Genomic DNA, 18,440 nt, shown 5'->3' with positions numbered 1-18,440 from the left:
TTTAACTTTGGCACAGTTGACGATTTATATTTAGAAGACCACAAATTTACACCCAAAACGCTTGCAACAGCATCATTACACAAAAGAAATGCGACTTTTTTATCCCATGCTCAAATTTTTGTCGCAAACATAGATAATACTTTCTGGCATCATAAGCAGACCACAGACCAACTAATCACATTACCAGATTAGAAATCACATAAGTTGTCTAGATCTATCATAACATATAAGTTATAACAGACAAAACCAGTTTATTACTTACAGTGCCTAATTGGCATGGACAAGCATTGATGATAGTGCACAAAAAACATGAAACTAAGCAATTTGGTGAGAAAAGACATAGCAACATTGCAACAAAGTTCTGGAAGAGCAAAAGAAATATCACCTACATACCTGTCGATACCTTTCTAAAGACACCTTTGAGGTGTCACGCCTAGCAGCTACACCATCCCCTTTATCATTCCCAATAGTTTCAACATGCACAAGCTGCAAATCTGGACACTACAAAGCATGGAAAAGAGTTTCAGACCGAAATTGCACTTCCATCAAACATTAACAAGGTAGGAAATGTCACAAGCAAGTCTGCACAACAATATCAAAATCCTCAATCTCAAACATAACACTTATTGAAGGACAGAATGAGAAGAATAGAGTTGGCACCAGAAAATGGGCTGGTTCCTACGCCTTAAGGAGTGTTTCTTCTAATTACTATGTAGAAAGTTTACAAGCACATAACAAGAGGGTGGCCCATTTGGCGATGACAATATCTCCAACAAGGAATTGTTTCTCACCCCCCCCCCCCCCCCCCCCCACGCGCGCACACACTATATTTGCAGATGCAGCATATGGCCAGCTTTTTTGGGGCATCGCCCTCATATCTCCAGAATTTTTACTCTCTTCACCTCTAGCAGCTTATTCTCTTTAGAGATCATAGCCTATCTATAACAATTCTGGCAAGTGCTCTAACACGAGAGCGGTGAACTACCACAATCTGCAAGACTTGATACACTTTAAGATTTCAAAACAACCAAATAACTAAACAAAACCAGAGAATGAAGGGAGATGGAGAAAATAGTGGGTGTGTTTGCATGAGGGAGTCGGTGCCCCTAAACCGCCACTAACAGTACCCATTGTTGGGTATTTGTTATTAATTGAGTGTGTATAAAACAGAAGGTAGGAATCTGCAAGTCTTCTTTGGAAACGCCTCAACCTTCATGCACTAAGTATGTGTGTTCCTGACTTATTGAACCGCTCCTCTTGGTCCAATACCATTGGGACTATCTCCTCCCAAGTAATATTCAAGCGACCACTCGTAATCTGTGAAAAATAGAAGGGGAAGGCAATTGGGCCACAAGCTGAATGGCCATGTCCTCCAAACTAATCCTCTTGCCCATTTGAAGTATCTCCTACTAGAGTTCCTACATCTTGTTGATGTGATCCCTCATGGTTGTCTACTTGGCTTCTAGCATCTGCTACTGCACCTTCAAACAATCCCCTTCATCAGGGAGACTCGATCATATAAAGCAGCAAGTCATTCCCAAATCGTCTTTGAGTCCTTCATCAATCGTATGTGAATGATTACTGGTGGTGTACTATTGAGGATGATGAATGACCGAATCCGAGCATTGACGCGTCTTCATAGCTTCCCTCCTGCTGCGTCCTACGGCCATTCAATTGCTGATTTGTAGGAAAGGTGGGTAGATTAGGGATCTTGATTGGTTGATCTCCAACATCGGAGTAAAACTGCAACCAATCTCCCCAATCCTCATCGCTCTTTGTTCCTCCATTTGCAACTTCCCCGTATACTTCTTCATCATGGATTGAATTCTTTTCAAAAACGTCACTCCCGTCCATGCTTAATGAGAACTTGGGCATGTGAATTGGCTAGGACCCGTTGAAATGAAGAGGGTTCTCTAAATCAACCACAAACAGCATCAAATCAGCCCCAAGAGGGTGAAAAACAGTAGCAACCAGCCATATGCTCCTCTCTGTCACGAAAAACAACCACTACAAAAACTCACACAAATCACCAATCCGACTTGAGAGCACACCGTGGCTCTAATACCATGTCAAAGATGCAACGGAAAAGGTGAATCGAATGAAAATCAAGTCTGCGACTACGAGCACAACTCCTCTTGATCACAGGCAGCCACCAGATCTTAGATCCACACAATGAAACTCCTCCAAACCATTCTCAAATCAATGGGTGGCCATCTTTTCGACAATCGGCAGCCCTCCGGCGTGCTAAGGAAGCAGAACGCAACACTGTAGTGTACACAAGCGGGAGATGAGAGCACTGTGAGGGAGAAGAGAGATCATTGAGAGAAAATGCTGCAAAATACAAGTGCTACAGAGAAGATGATGGTTCGATCTCAAAACACTAGAGAGAGGAGAAGAGGAAACGCTAGAAAAAGAGTGTAGCGATCCCAAAAGGCTAGCGATCTAGTCAATGTGATGTACAAAGAGGGGAGGCACGGAGTCCCTATATAGGGACTCACCCCACTCGCCCATCTCACACAAAAACCCCACCACACATAAATGGGAGTGCCCTCTAATACGTATACAAACTCAACCTAATAACCTACGAGGTTCATTAATGCCACATCACCAAAACATGCCACTAGAGACTGAAAACCTCTACAAAATTGAGACTCTCACCCGTAAGCACATAGGAATAGGGGTCTGTGTCATCCCAACCTCCCGGGTGGGCACATATATAGCTCATACCGCCAAAAAATATTACGTCTACCTCAAACACGTCCTGCCACACCTACAAAACAGTCCTCACCCCCTAATTTGCTCCTGGAAGATACTAGAGCCATCACGGGACAGTAGATGAAACTCTAACACTCGATAGGTAATTCATTAGAATCCATGATGAAAAGTTATCTCATCTCCGATGAATAAACCAATCACAACCAATCTCTCTCTCTGTAAACCTTGGTAAAACCTTGCATTGCCTGTAAACCTTGGTAAAACCAAGGTTATGGTGTTTAATACCACACCACAGTGGATCAGGAGATCAGCACCTACTTTCACATATTATCAGGATACTGTGGAGTATACAGATGCATACACGTACCTTGGGGTAGTCTTCACTAGGCCGAGGTTTTCTTTGGTGAGAGCAACAGAGACTAGATTGACTAGAGCTTATGCGGCCTTGGGAGGCTTGGAGAGGATGTGTTCGCAGGTTCAGTTCCAGGAACTTTGAACAAAGTTATGGCTCTTTGATACTTTAGTTGCCTCAGCTATGATGTATGGGGTTCAGGTATGGGGACCTTCTTTAGGCCAGGATGGCTGGAGACGTATGGAGAGGCCCTTGGTGTCTAGTGATTAGAGCCAAGGCCTCCGTACCTCACGCTATCATTCAAGCAGAGCTAGCTGCCCCCCCTATGGAGATTGAGGCGCTTACCAGATCAGTCTCCTTTGATCTCTCCTTTGTGCATAGCCTCTGGGATACTATTAGAGACAGATATGCTAGACTGGCCCTTGAGTCTTCCAAATAGTTAGCGATACACGGGGACAATTCGTGCTGGTACGCACAAATGACATCATGGTTTCAGACGCACGGCTTCACCTTGGACCAGCTGCCCCTTTCCAATACTCTCTTCAGGCACCATCACTCTCTTACGGGTGGAGATTACTACTCATTTGTCAAGACCTGATCCAGCTGGACACCAGGAGTACATGGATAGATCCTCCTCAGGAGTTGGGCACGAAGATGGCTTTCTACAGAGAGCATCTTCTCCACCCCACAGGAGATGGATTTGTGATTCGACCCAGCTACATGGACACACATATGTCTCATGGTTTGCGTTGTGCCATTGGTCAGATACGCACATCCTCACATCAGCTCGAGATTGAGACTGGTAGATTCATAATGGATACCAGCAGACAGTAGGTTATGCCGCTTATGCCAAATAGAGCCAAAGACAAAGTTACATTACATATGTCATTGCACAGTGTACTATGAGATACGTGGCCGTTTCCACTGCCTATTCAAAGAGTGTTTCGGTCCTTTCTCTAGGGTCATGAGTTATGAGGATTAGAGATGTCTTGGACTACATCTACTTGAGTTACACAGACATAGAGACACTTTACTGAGAAAAGCTAGAGAGACAGTCCCAGAGAGATTACAGATTTCTTTTCACTAGATATAGGACAACCAGAGAAGCAGCCACCACCGCAGAGCTCGGCCCACACTCACTCTGTAACAAAGTGATGACGTGGCTACCTGCTCTGCAGGAAACCTAACCCTAAAATCAAAAGCCCTAATTTTGATGAAACCCTAATCCTAAAATCAGAAACCCTAATTTTGTTAAAACCCTAACCCTAACCCTAATTTGCTGACGTGGCCTGCTGTACGGACACCAACGTGATTTACAGAAAGCTGGGCAGATTTTGGCTTTTGCTTTTACTCAACGCAAGAGATGAGAGAGAGAGAAGCTTTTGTTTTTACTTTATAAAAGCATAGAAGAATGAGAGAGGAAAAGCTTCTGCTTTATTTTAAAAGCTTTTGATTGGACAACTTTTTGGAACTTGCTTTATATTTTATAAGCAAGAGAGAGAAAGAGCCTTTGCTTTATTTATGGGCTTTTGATTTTTAGCTTTTGGGGCTCTACTTTTGGCATCCCTTGTAACTTTAAATATGTGAGCAGGCTTCTCACAACTCAGAGCATCTGGATGCAGAGTCTGGGGGTGAGCGCCTGCCCGCACTCTCGTACTTTGAACTCAGATTAATACAAAAAGAAATACCGAAAGGGGCGCCAGTCTTTGGGGCCAATATCTCTAGGCACGGAACTCCGCCAGGCCAGTGTCGAATAAATTGTGAACTGTGAACTGTTTTGAAGTGGTTATTTGGTGCTGTCGTGGTAGATTCTTGACTTGGAGTGTCCAAGTCTGTTACACACTCGACCATTACTGGCACTCTTATCGAGCGAGCATTGGAGCTACAGAGATTCAGACGACCACGACTAAGGAGAGGAGCTACACAACATCGACAGAGAGTACAGCAGAGGATTCAAGCTATACTCTCTCGACACCCAGAGTGCAGATGAGGATGGATCCTCACCATTTCTTCCCCCCCATTCTGTCATTGTTTCACACTGTGTTACATCCAGTTTACTGAGAGTTAATTGGGTACCTATTGTATCAAATTTCACATTCACATAGTCCCACCTTGTAGCAGTAGTATTTTTGTGTCACGTGACACACCCAACCCTATGTGTACGTGGACAAGCTACTTCATGACAAGGGTTCAGTTCAGTCAAGTCAGTCTAGAATAGGAAGTGATCTGGCACTTTTGTGAGTCTGTTCGCAGACCGTGCATGTCCAAACACATAGATTAGATGCATATCCTCTGGTTGCACACAGCATGACCATTAGATTCCATCCACATCCCATCAGTAGCATTTTTACAGTGCATAGACCTATTTTTCCTATTTTTGACATTTTTCACTTATTATTTTTAAGTGACTTTTGTTGGAAAGTAGGTAGGGCAAATTTACTAAGTTTGTCTAAGTATAAACCTAGCGCTAGCACTTTCTGACAGAAGAGGCAGCAGGAGCACCTTGCTCAACAAGCAACTTCTCAGCAAGACCAACCCCCGTGACAACTCTAGCGTTTTCAGCATTGCAGAAGGCCTAGCGTTTTTGCATCAGATCAGCCAGCATTTTTGCACTTGCAGATTCACAGCAACAATAGACAGCAGATCAGCCCTAGCGTTAGCAGATCCCCCCACATCAACAGATCAACCCTAGCGTTAGCAAATTTCCACCGCAGAATCCCAAATCAGCCTAGAGTTTTTGCACTTGCAGATTCACAGCAACAATAGACAGCAGATCAGCCCTAGCGTTAGCAGATTCCCCCACAACAGCAGATCAACCCTAGCGTTAGCAGATTTCCACCGCAGAATCCCAAATCAGCCTAGCGTTTTTGGATCAGCCAGAGACCTAGCGTTTTTGCAGATCTTCGCGACAGAAGCAGCAATAGCACCAGCGTTTTCAGTTTTCAGCAGCCAGACTCCATCCACAGTAGAACCCCCAAACCTCGCAGATTTCACCTACCCCCAGCAGATTCTCGCCGCACGGTCAAATCCCGCGTAGTTTGCAAATTCAGCCCAGAAAACGCAGATTTCAGCATCTGCGTTTTCAGCGTGTCGTCGTCGCCATCGACATCGTCATCGACATAGAGTCAGAATTCAGCAGATAAAGATTTGCAGATTTCAGCCCTTAGCTGTGAAGAACACGCTTATTATGTGTGTTTATTCATACTTAAACTTAAATGAAAACTGAACTCTGAACAGAACTTGAGAACAAGAGACTCAGAGACTGAATGTTTGATTGATTGAAATGTGTTACAATGGTGTTCTTATATAGAATCTGAAGAGACACAATGAAGAGACGTGACCCTTGGTCAAAAGACATGACCCTAGGCCAATAGTCGTGTCTCTCTGCTGTAGAGTCGTGACCATTCGGCATAGAGGTGCAGCCATTCGCCGAAGAGACATGGCTATTCGCCGAATAGATGCGACTCTTGGACGAAGAGGTACATCCTTTCAAGAGCAGGAGTTTCTGATCTGGTACGTCTTTGTATCTGCAAGAGAACCAGGCAAGAAAGGTAATACAATCATGAAGAACACGTCACAATCGTGACATTCCCTCCCATTTAAAATAAAACCCTGTGTATTAAATTATAGACATTCGTTTATCAAAGAACTCTTGTAGAAGTTGAGGATATTGTTGCATATCTTCATCCGTTTGCCATGTAGAATCTAATTCATCAAGATCTATCCACTTGACTAGGAATTCTGTAGTAATCTTCCGTCTTGTCTCTTTCTGACGAACATCAAGAATAAGTTCTGGAACTAGAATCAAGTGTTCTTCCTCTATTTCTGAAACATAGGATGAGACATCTGGAATAACTGAATCTCCTGGAATATATTTCTTAAGCCAAGAAATATGAAATGTTGGATGAATCTTTCCCCATGCTGGTGGAAGTTCAAGTCTGTAACTGACTGTAGAATACTTCTTCAAAATCTTGAAAGGACCATAATATTTGGGCCGTAATTTTGGAAAAACAGACTTTACTGTCTTATATCGATGCGAAGCAACATATAATAACACCAAGTCACCTTCCTGAAACTCTGTATGGCGACGATGTTTATTTGCTTGCTTTTGATAAGTCTATCGAACATGTGCCAGCTTGTCGTTGATTTGAATAAGAATATCTTGCATTTCATTTACCAATTGATCTGCCAAAGCAACCTTATGTTGTATCACAAAATTTGTAGGAATCAACGGAGTATGTCCAAAGGCTGCCTGGAAGGGAGTCATGCAAATTGCTGAATGACAGGAGTTATTGTAAGCAAACTCCACCAATGGCAAATATTTTTCCCAAGAATTCAATCGAGTCTGTATAAAATGTCATAACATTTCTTCTAATATTTGATTTACTCATTCAGTTTGTCCATCAATCTGTGGATGATAAGCTGAACTGAACAAAAGATTCGTTCCCAATGATTTGAATAAAGAGGTCCAAAAATGTCCTGTAAACTTTGGATCTCGATCTGAAATGATTGATTTTGGTAATCCATGGATTCGAAATATATGTTGCATGAATAATGAAGCAATATCTGGCGCCGAAGCTGTCATTCTGCAAGGTATGAAATGTGCCATTTTAGAAAATCGATCCACTATCACCAATAGCTGATTATTTCCTTTGGAATATTTGGGCAACGTTGTGATGAAGTCCATGCAGTTGCTTTCCCAGCGCTCATTTGGAATTGGTAACGGCTATAACAATCCTTGCGGTAATTGTCGTGACGCCTTCATAGTTTGACAAGAGTGACAAGCCTTGACAAAGTTCACCACATCTTGCTTCATTTGAGACAAACAGCTGTCAATAATTTGTACGTTTTGTTGATTCCAGGATGAGCAGCATAAGGTACTTCATGATGTTCTTGAATAATCATTTTTCACAAACGCGAATTATGTGGTACACAAATTATGTCCTCATAATACAACAGATTATCCTGCATTGTATAAGCTGCAACCAAGTTCATTTCTGCCTGTGTAGGAGTGTTTGTTTGAAGCACTCGAAAAATTTCAACAAAATCTCGATCAATCAAACATTCAATCTCTGAGTCTCTTGTTCTCAAGTTCTGTTCAGAGTTCAGTTTTCATTTAAGTTTAAGTATCAATAAACACACATAATAAGCGTGTTCTTCATGATTGTATTACCTTTCTTGCCTGGTGCTCTTGCCGATACGAAGACGTACCAGATCAGAGACCCTTGTTCTCGAAAGAATGTACCTCTTCGTCCAAGAGTCGAATCTATTCGGCGAATAGCCATGTCTCTTCGGCGAATGGCTGCACCTCTACGCCAAATGGTCACGACTCACGACTCTACAGCAGAGAGACACGACTATTGGCCTAGGGTCTATAGTTACCAGGAACGGGAAACCGGAATGGGAACGCGGAACAAAATGCCATTCCCTGTTACGGGTACTCACGTTTCAAACACGGAACGGGGATTCGGAACGGGAACTTGAAATGGGAACGGGGAACGGAGACCTGAAAACTCCCTGTTACTATGCTAGGGTCATGTCTTTTGACCAAGGGTCACGTCTCTTCATTGTGTCTCTTCAGATTCTGTATAAGAACGCCATTGTAACACATTTCAATCAATCAAACATTCAGTCTCTGAGTCTCTTGTTCTCAAGTTCTGTTCAGAGTTTAGTTTTCATTTAAGTTTAAGTATGAATAAACATACATAATAAGCGTGTTCTTCACAGTGGTATCAGAGCAAATTTTTTTCCCGGGCCTTTGAACTTGGCGTCTAACTAGCTTCGTCGTTGCCTACCCTTCCCGCAACCCTCACCTCGAGAGTTGTATGGCAGCAGAGGAAAGATGGTGGCCAATTGCCTACGTGTATGCGGTAACTCTTAACTGTTCTCTTTAATTCAGAGAAGAAAAGAAAAAAGGAATATTAAGAGGGCAGACAGCAGTGTGTGCGAGTGTGTGGCGTACCCAGAATATATGTGTGGCGTGTACCCGAAGGCTCGTATGTACAGCCGGTACATGCAGTGTTGTGCCTTTTCGTCGCACCTCTTCCCAAGCAGCAGAGCACATCACCAAGCGAGATCCTCAAGCGACAGCAGAGTTCAGAGTTCGTGCGCTGGCTGAAAATGTTTCCACGCTGGCTGCCTTACGAAGCGTTGCTGAGTTTTTTTACGCTGAGGTTATTATTTTACAATTGCTGCCTGACCCTTCATAAGCTTATAATTTATTAAAGTGCCCAGCTGCCCTAAATTTGGGTGACCGGCCATAAGAGGTGTTTCATTAACTTAACCCAGTTATACAGCATGGCTACAAATGATTCCACGCAACGAACCAACATCACAGCGAAACTGTGCAACGTTGGCCTTCTTGCGATTACTTCTTCTGGCCACACACTCCGCATCGCGGACTTTACCTTCTCATGGATGATGACGCATACGACGTGCCTGTTCCGTACCTGTCATACGTAGACAACATGCCGGAAGAAATTCTTCACGAAAATCCTCCTCCCCGCGAGATTAAACTCATCTCCGATTCGTTGGAACCCGACATCATACTAATTCTAGATTCTCCAGAGCCGGAAATTGCGGAGATCCCTGCGTCTATACCTATTCCTGCACCCGTTCCAGAGCAGGCTGTTCCGGAAGTACCAGAGGGGATTCCGTCTCCCACGTACTCTCCCGAACCTCTGAACCCTCTCGAAAGAGAGTATCTGGTGCACATCTCGCAACGCCGTTTTGGGTTCCAGAGGTGGTCAGTGTGGCGGATTACCATTCGGTGCAAGCAGACAGAGTTGCCACGTTACAAGTTTCTTTTGACTCGTTTCCCATTCGTCGCACATCATATTCCGGCTTGTTACGTGGATAACCTCTCCGAGATCCAGACTTCCCACACATTAATTTCTTTCCACGCAGAGGAAGTCGTGCCAAATTACACTCCACTGACTCCAGAGCTCGACAAGATCGAGGATTTTACGAAGGACGACCCAGCATTCGCTGAGTTCGCGGAGCCACTGCACACACCGCCTACTTTACATACAGGTTGGTCTTTTCTAGCCTCGCCTCGCTACGAGTTGTGAGCTCGTCATATCGGACTAAAGGACACAGCAGGGACAGGTGGACGGAGCCGCACTCTTAGCCGCCATTCAGCAACAATTTGAGGCCCAAGCTTCACGATAGGCCCAGTTCGAGTCTATGCTCCAGTCCTTGTCAAATGAAGTTAAAGCCCTGACACAGCCGACACCTCAGCAGGACAGCAATTCTACATCTTCCGTACGCGGCGAAGATCAAGCCATGCCGGATCCACCTGATGAGGTTAACAATCCTGAACTTAAATATTTATTTCGATTAATTACAGAATCTAATAAAAAAAAAGTGGACATCAAACCCCCTGAACCTTATGATGGTCGACGCAATAAGCGGGTGATTGATCAATGGATTTTTAAGATGGACAATTATTTTAATAACCTGGACACAATGGAACCAAAAGAAGTAGCTTTGGCTGCTAGCCTCCTAAAAGACACTGCCTTTCTTTGGTGGCAAAATCGGGTTGCCTTAGGAAAACAAACACCGACGCGGGCCAAATTCAAGCGCGCAATATGCAAAGCCTTTGTGCCAGCAAGTGCTGATTTTCATGCCCGATCTATGTTGCGTCACTTAAAGCAAACAGGCTCTGTGGCTGCTTACATATCTCAGATCCAACGATTGAACTTGATTATGTACCCTTTGCGGTGGACCTCATCATTGGTTCCAATGTATAAGCGGCCTCAACCGTCTAACCTGAGACGAAACGCTAATGCAGAGACACCTACAATGTTACCTTTTAATTCTGACCAGTTTGCCGATTCTACTTCACAGCAAGACAGAGGCAAACGTGTTGTTAACACAATTCGCGTTTCCAAGGTGGCTACATTTTTAATGAAAAATGCCCAGAATACTATGCCCATACCGAGCAACTTGTCTAATCAAGTCTTAAGTCTCCTTGACTTCATTCATGGCAAACCAATTAACATTTTGGTTGATAGCGGATATTCCAATAATTTTGTGAGCACCAACATTGTGCATCGACTACAATTACCTATTGTCCAGAGTACTCAACCGTACGATGTTGAGTTAGCAGATGGGTCATTCTTAACGTGCAACACAATTGTTCAGCAATTGCCCTTTGACATTCAAGACTATCAGGATAGTCTCACTTTCGAAGTAATGCCATTATCCACTTATGATATGATTCTTGGCCAATGTTGGTTATACCAATATGACCCTCTGATCAGTTTCCGAGGACATACTATAACTCTTTGCAAGGGTGGCCAGCTTCTTACTCTGAATGGCTTATTTCGTGTACAACCGGTGACTGTCGTTTCTGCATTGCAAGTTAAACGGATGGTACGCAAACCCGACAATTCTACAACACTGTTAATGATACGTAGCATCGACGATGATACAGCTGATACAGTTCAATCCAAACCAGCACCAAAGCCAACAGCTTACCTTGAGCAACCATTCTATAAACCATACTTGGATCTTTTTCCTGATGACTTGCCGAGCACCTTACCTCCTCGTCGACCAGTGGATCATCCGATTGATTTCATTCGTGGCAGTGCTCCGCCTACACGAGCTCCATATCGAGTCTCATATTCTGAATCTCAGGAAATTCAGAGACAACTAGCAGAATTATTAGATAAAGGTCATATTCGTCCAAGTAAAAGTTCTTTTGGTGCTCCAGTATTGTTGGTTAAAAAAAAGATGGTTCGATGCGCTTGTGTATTGACTACCGCGCATTAAACAAATTAACAATTAAAAACAAATTTCCTCTTCCACGGATTGATGAACTGTTTGACCAACTTTTGGGTGCTAAAGTATTTTCGAAGATTGACTTGAAGTCTGGTTATCATCAAATCAGAATCAAAGCAGGTGATGAGTATATAACAGCATTCAGAACAAAATATGGACATTATGAATTTCTGGTAATACCTTTCGGATTAACCAATGCTCTTGCATCATTTATGACCTTAATGAATGAAATTTTTGATCCATATCTGGATAAATTTGTCATCATCTACTTGGATGACATTCTGGTTTTTAGCAAAGATATTGCAGAACACAAAGAGCATCTTCGTTTGGTGTTTTTGGTATTACGGACTAATGTGCTTTATGTCAACAAGAAAAAAAGCGAATTTTTCAAGGATCGGATCGAGTATCTTGGTCATGTTATCTCAGCTGATGGAATAGCAGTCGACCCTCAGAAAATCAAAGTCATTATGGAATGGCCTCTTCCAACAACAATATTTGATGTTCGTTCATTCTTGGGATTAGCAAATTTCTATCATACCAAGGTTTATAGATTTTCAGATATTGTTGCTCCTCTATCAGAGTTGACGAAGTTTGACAAACTTGCGTGGTCTTTAGAAGCAGAAAAGTCTTTTAATGATCTCAAACAAGCCTTAACAACTACTCCAATCATGGCCATTGCGGATCCTACAAAACCATTTATTGTGATGACAGATGTTTCAGATCGTGCTTCTGGTGGTGTATTAATGCAAAATGATAGGGTTATTGCATTTGATAGCAAGAAGTTTACTGCTATACAAATCCGTTATCCAGTCTATGACAAAAAGTTTATAGCCATTGTCCATGCATATCGTACATGGAAACATTACCTTTTGGGAGCTGACTCTGTTGTCAAGACAGATCATCAATCATTGCAGTATATTTTTACACAACCAGTTATAAACCCTCGACAAGGACGTTGGGTGGAATTTTTGGCAAATTTCCACATGGTCATTGAATATGTACTAGGACTTCAGAATTCGGTAGCAGATGCACTTAGTAGAATGCCTCAAGCTACGAATATGGCAATTTCTACAGCTACATTTGATATTCGTGATTGTTTTAAAATGAATACTTGATTGATCGAGATTTCGCTGAAATGTTTCGAGTGCTTCGAACAAACACTCCTACACAGGCAGAAATGAACCTGGTTGCAGCTTATACAATACAGGATGATCTGTTGTATTATGAGGACAGAATTTGTGTAGCACATAATTCGCGTTTGCGAAAAATGATTATTCAAGAACATCATGAAGTACCTTATGCTGCTCATCCTCGAATCAACAAAACGTACAAATTATTGAGAACTGTTTATTATTGGCCTCAAATGAAGCAAGATGTGGTGAACTTTGTCAAAGCTTGTCACTCTTGTCAAACTATGAAGGCATCACGACAATTACCGCAAGGATTGTTACAGCCGTTACCAATTCCAAATGAGCGTTGGGAAAGCATCAGCATGGACTTCATCACAACGTTGCCCAATCTTCCAAAGGAAATAATCAGCTATTGGTGATAGTGGATCGATTTTCTAAATGGCACATTTCATACCTTGCAGAATGACAGCTTCGACGCCAGATATTGCTTCATTATTCGTGCAACATATATTTCGAATCCATGGATTACCAAAATCAATCATTTCAGATCGAGATCCAAAGTTTACAGGACATTTTTGGACCTCTTTATTCAAATCATTGGGAACGAATCTTTTGTTCAGTTCAGCTTATCATCCACAAACTGATGGACAAACTGAATGAGTAAATCAAATATTGAAAGAAATGTTACGACATTATATACAGACTCGATTGAATTCTTGGGAAAAATATTTGCCATTGGTGGAGTTTGCTTACAATAACTCCTTTCGTTCAGCAATTGGCATGACTCCCTTCCAGGCAGCCTTTGGACATACTCCGTTGATTCCTACAAATTTTGTGATACAACATAAGGTTGCTTTGGCAGATCAATTGGTAAATGAAATGGAAGATATTCTTATCAAATCAAGGACAAGCTGGCACATGTTCGACAGACTTATCAAAAGCAAGCAAATAAACATCGTCGCCATCCAGAGTTTCAGGAAGACTTGGTGTTATTATATGTTGCTTCGCATCGATATAAAACAGTAAAGTCTGTTTTTCCAAAATTACGGCCCAAATATTACGGTCCTTTCAAGAATTTGAAGAAGTATTCTACAGTCAGTTACAGACTTGAACTTCCACCAACATGGATTATGTACCCTTTGCGGTGGACCTCATCGTTGGTTCCAATGTGATAAGCGGACTCAACAGTCTAACCTGAGACAAAACGCTAATGCAGAGACACCTACAATGTTACCTTTTAATTATGACCAGTCTGCCGATTCTACTTCACAGCAAGATAGAGGCAAACGTGTTGTTAACACAATTCGCGTTTCCAAGGTGGCTACATTTTTAATGAAAAATGCCCAGAATACTATGCCCATACCGAGCAACTTGTCTAATCAAGTCTTAAGTCTCCTTGGCTTCATTCATGGCAAACCAATTAACATTTTGGTTGATAGCGGATATTCCAATAATTTTGTGAGCACCAACATTGTGCATCGACTACAATTACCTATTGTCCAGAGTACTCAACCTTACGATGTTGAGTTAGCACATGGGTCATTCTTAACGTGCAACACAATTGTTCAGCAGTTGCCCTTTGACGTTCAAGGCTATCAAGATAGTCTCACTTTCGAAGTAATGCCATTATCCACTTATGATATGATTCTTGGCCAATGTTGGTTATACAAATATGACCCTCTGATCAGTTTCCGAGGACATACTATAACTCTTTGCAAGGGTGGCCAGCTTCTTACTCTGACTGGCTTATTTCGTGTACAACCGGTGACTGTTGTTTCTGCGTTGCAAGTTAAACAGATGGTACGCAAACCCGACAATTCTACAACAATGTTAATGATACGTAGCATCGACCATGATACAGCTGATACAGTTCAATCCAAACCAGCACCAAAGCCAACAGCTTACCTTGAGCAACCATTCTATAAACCATACCTGGATCTTTTTCCCGATGACTTGCCGAGCTCCTTACCTCCTCGTCGACCAGTAGAAGTTGATGCTTGATTGCCGTATGAACGTTTGTCCGGGTAAGAATTTTGACGAAATGATTGTCGGCCGCGACGACGTCGATTAAAATTAGACCGATCATTTTGAAGATTTGGCCTACTATTCTGCGCTCTCGGACTCCAAACACTAGATCGGGACAACGAACTAGCAATTGATTGGGACTGTGAAATATTAGAATCATTATGTGATTTATTGCCTGAATAAGAGACATCACGTTGGTTTCGAAAGGGGGCACGGGATCCGCGACCAAATGCGCGATCAACGGCTCGACCAGACGGAAAGAGATCTCTGTGAAAGTCAACTTACCGTTCCACATATGAAATGGCGTCTTCAACTGTAGGGGGGTTTGCCTCATGTACATCATCGCGAAGGGTGGGCTCAAGTCCATCGACGAAAAAATGCCGGGAGTAATGGTCATTATCTCCAAGTTCAGTCGTTGGAACTGAGATATGTAAGTAGCCATAGAGCCTGTTTGCTTTAAGTGACGCAACGCAGATCGCGCATGAAAATCAGCACTCGCTGGCACAAAGGCTTTGCATATTGCGCGCTTGAATTTGGCCCGCGTCGGTGTTTGTTTTCCTAAGGCAACCCGATTTTGCCACCAAAGAAAGGCAGTGTCTTTCAAGAGGCTAGCAACCAAAGCAACTTTTTTTTGTTCTGTTATGTCCAGGTTATTAAAGTAATTGTCCATCTTAAAAATCCATTGATCAAATCATAAGGTTCAAGGGGTTTGATGTTCACTTTTTTTTAATTAGATTCTGTAATTAATCGAAATAAATATTTAAGTTCAGGATTGTTAACCTCATCACGTAGATCCGGCATGGCTTGATCTTCGCCACGTACGGAAGATGTAGAACTGCCGTCCTGCTGAGGTGTCGGCTGTGTTAGGGCTTTAACTTCATTTGGCAAGGACTGGAGCATAGGCTCGAACTGGGCCTATCGTGAAGCTTGGGCCTCAAACTGTTGCTGAATGGCGGCTAAGAGTGCGGCTCCGTCCACCTGTCCCTGCTGTGTCCCTGAGTCCGACATGACGAGCTCACAGCTCGTAGCGAGGGGAGGCTAGAAAAGACCAACCTGTAGGTAAAGTAGGCGGTGTGTGCAGTGGCTCCGCGAACTCAACGAATGTTGGGTCGTCCTCCGTAAAATCCTCGATCTCGTCGAGCTTTGGAGTCAGTGGAGTGTAATCTAGAATGACTTCCTCTGCGTGGAAAGGAATTAATGTGTGGGAAGTCTGGATCTCGGAGAGGTTATCCACGTAACAAGCCGGAATATGATGTGCGACGAATGGGAAACGAGTCAAAAAGAACTCGTAATGTGGCAACTCTGTCTGCTTGCACCGAATGGTAATCCGCCACACTGACCACCTCTGGAACCCGAAACGGCGTTGCGAGATGTGCATCAGATACTCTCTTTCGAGAGGATTCGGAGGTTCGAGAGAGTACGTGGGAGACGGAATCCCCTCCGGTACTTCCGGAACAGCCTGCTCTGGAACGGGTGCAGGAATAGGTATAGACGCAGGGATCTCCGCAATTTCCGGCTCTGGAGAATCTAGAATTAGTATGATGTCGGGTTCCAACGAATCGGAGATGATTCGCGGGGAGGAGGATTTTCGGGAAGAATTTCTTCTAGCACGTCGTCTACGTATGACAGATACGGAACAGGCACGTCGTATGCGTCATCATCCATGAGAAGGTAAAGTCCGCGACGTGGAGTGTGTGGCTAGAAGAAGTAATCGCAAGAAGGCCAGCGTTGCACAGTTTCGCTGTGATGCTGGTTCGTTGCGAGGAATCATTTGTAGCCATGTTGTATAACTGGGTTAAGTTAATGAAACACCTCTTATGGCCGGTCACCCAAATTTGGGGAGGCTGGGCACTTTAATAAATTATAAGCTTATGAAGGGTCAGGCAGCCAGCGTAAAATAATAACCTCAACGTAAAAAAACTCAGCAACGCTTCATAAGGCAGCCAGCGTGGAAAAATTTTCAGCCAGCGCACGAACTCTAAACTCTGTTGTCGCTTGAGGACGTCGCTTGGTGATGTGCTCTGTTGCTTGGGAAGAGGTGTGGCGAAAAGGCACAACACTACATGTACCAGCTGCACATACGAACCTTCGGGTACACGCCACACATATATTCTGGGTACACCACACACTCGCACACACGGTTGTCTGCCCTCTTTATATTCCTTTTTTCTTTTTTTCTCTGAATTAAAGAGAACAGTTAAGAGTTACCGCATACACGTAGGCAATTGGCCACCATCTTTCCTCTGCTGTCATACAACTCACGAGGTGAGGGTTGCGGGAAGGGTAGGCAACGACGAAGCTAGGTAGACGCCAAGTCCAAAGGCCCGGGAAAAAATTTTGCTCTGATACCACTGTGAAGAACACGCTTATTATGTATGTTTATTCATACTTAAACTTAAAAATGAAAACTGAACTCTGAACAGAACTTGAGAACAAGAGACTGAATGTTTGATTGATTGAAATGTGTTACAATGGCGTTCTTATATAGAATCTGAAGAGACACAATGAAGAGACGTGGCCCTTGGTCAAAAGACATGACCCTAGGCCAATAGTTGTGTCTCTCTGCTGTAGAGTCGTGACCATTCGGCGTAGAGGTGCAGCCATTCGCCGAAGAGACATGGCTATTCGCCGAATAGATGCGACTCTTGGACGAAGAGGTACATTCTTTCAAGAACAAGGGTCTCTGAACTGGTACGTCTTCGTATCTGCAAGAGAACCGGGCAAGAAAGGTAATACAATCTTGCAGAACACGTCACAATCGTGACATTAGCATTTTCAGATTTCAGCCCGTCTCGTCGTCGTCCTCATCGTCGTCGACATCGTCGGCAAGTCCAAGCATTGTAGAGATTTGTGCAATCATAAGTAGACCGCTCTCGCCATAGAGAGTGGGGCCTTCGGAGGAGGGTTTGACAACAGTCTGGTGTCGTATTCTTCTCTCTCTATCTCTCATGCACTTCCATTCACAGTGTCCATTCACTTTGTTTGTGTCCATTGCACTCTCTCACTAAAGGAACGGAAGACTCTCTGTAACAAACTTGGACACTCCAAGTCAAGAATCAACCGCGACAGCACCAAATAACCACTTCAAATCTATTGTGATCTGTGAATTGTTTTGAAGTGGTTATTTGGTGCTGTCGCGGTTGATTCTTGACTTGGAGTGTCCAAGTTTGTTACACTCTCCCTTCCGTAAGTAAAAGGAACCCTTGAGCACAGTTCGGAGCACTCATCTTGAGCAAAGTTCAACATTCACTTCCGCTGCACCTTACATTGGTATCAAAGCTTTGGCAGTGTTCTGTATCACTCAAGGAAAGAACCACAAGAACCACATAATTTTTTTTGCTTGTTGCAGTCGCACGTAACCCAAGTCCTCTTGGCTGTGTCGATTCCTAATCGTGTTTTTGAAGAGTGACAGGAAACCCAAGAAAGAAGGGCTT

At 43.3% G+C, this 18,440-nt stretch overlaps 1 protein-coding gene across 3 annotated transcripts in view; it reads right to left on the bottom strand.

The window, feature by feature from the left end:
* Positions 1 to 18,440, bottom strand: part of LOC147438012 (DNA polymerase eta-like) — a 122,101-nt gene that overhangs the window by 84,668 nt on the left and 18,993 nt on the right. For all 3 annotated transcript variants that reach the window (XR_015184918.1, XM_086487392.1, XM_086487393.1), the window contains exon 3: positions 394 to 501. Coding sequence is in view for 2 of the 3 variants with exons in the window: in XM_086487392.1 (XP_086343518.1) it covers positions 394 to 501 (108 nt within the window). In the remaining variant the exon portion in view is untranslated. The remainder of the gene's footprint in view (positions 1 to 393; positions 502 to 18,440) is intronic.

Source organism: Adiantum capillus-veneris, chromosome 17 (assembly GCF_014529385.1).
Source record: "Adiantum capillus-veneris isolate H3 chromosome 17, ASM1452938v2, whole genome shotgun sequence".
In the NCBI taxonomy this organism is placed as follows: domain Eukaryota; kingdom Viridiplantae; phylum Streptophyta; class Polypodiopsida; order Polypodiales; family Pteridaceae; genus Adiantum; species Adiantum capillus-veneris.
The sequence above is the reverse complement of the archived record's forward strand: the minus strand, read 5'-3'. Positions and strand labels throughout refer to the sequence as shown.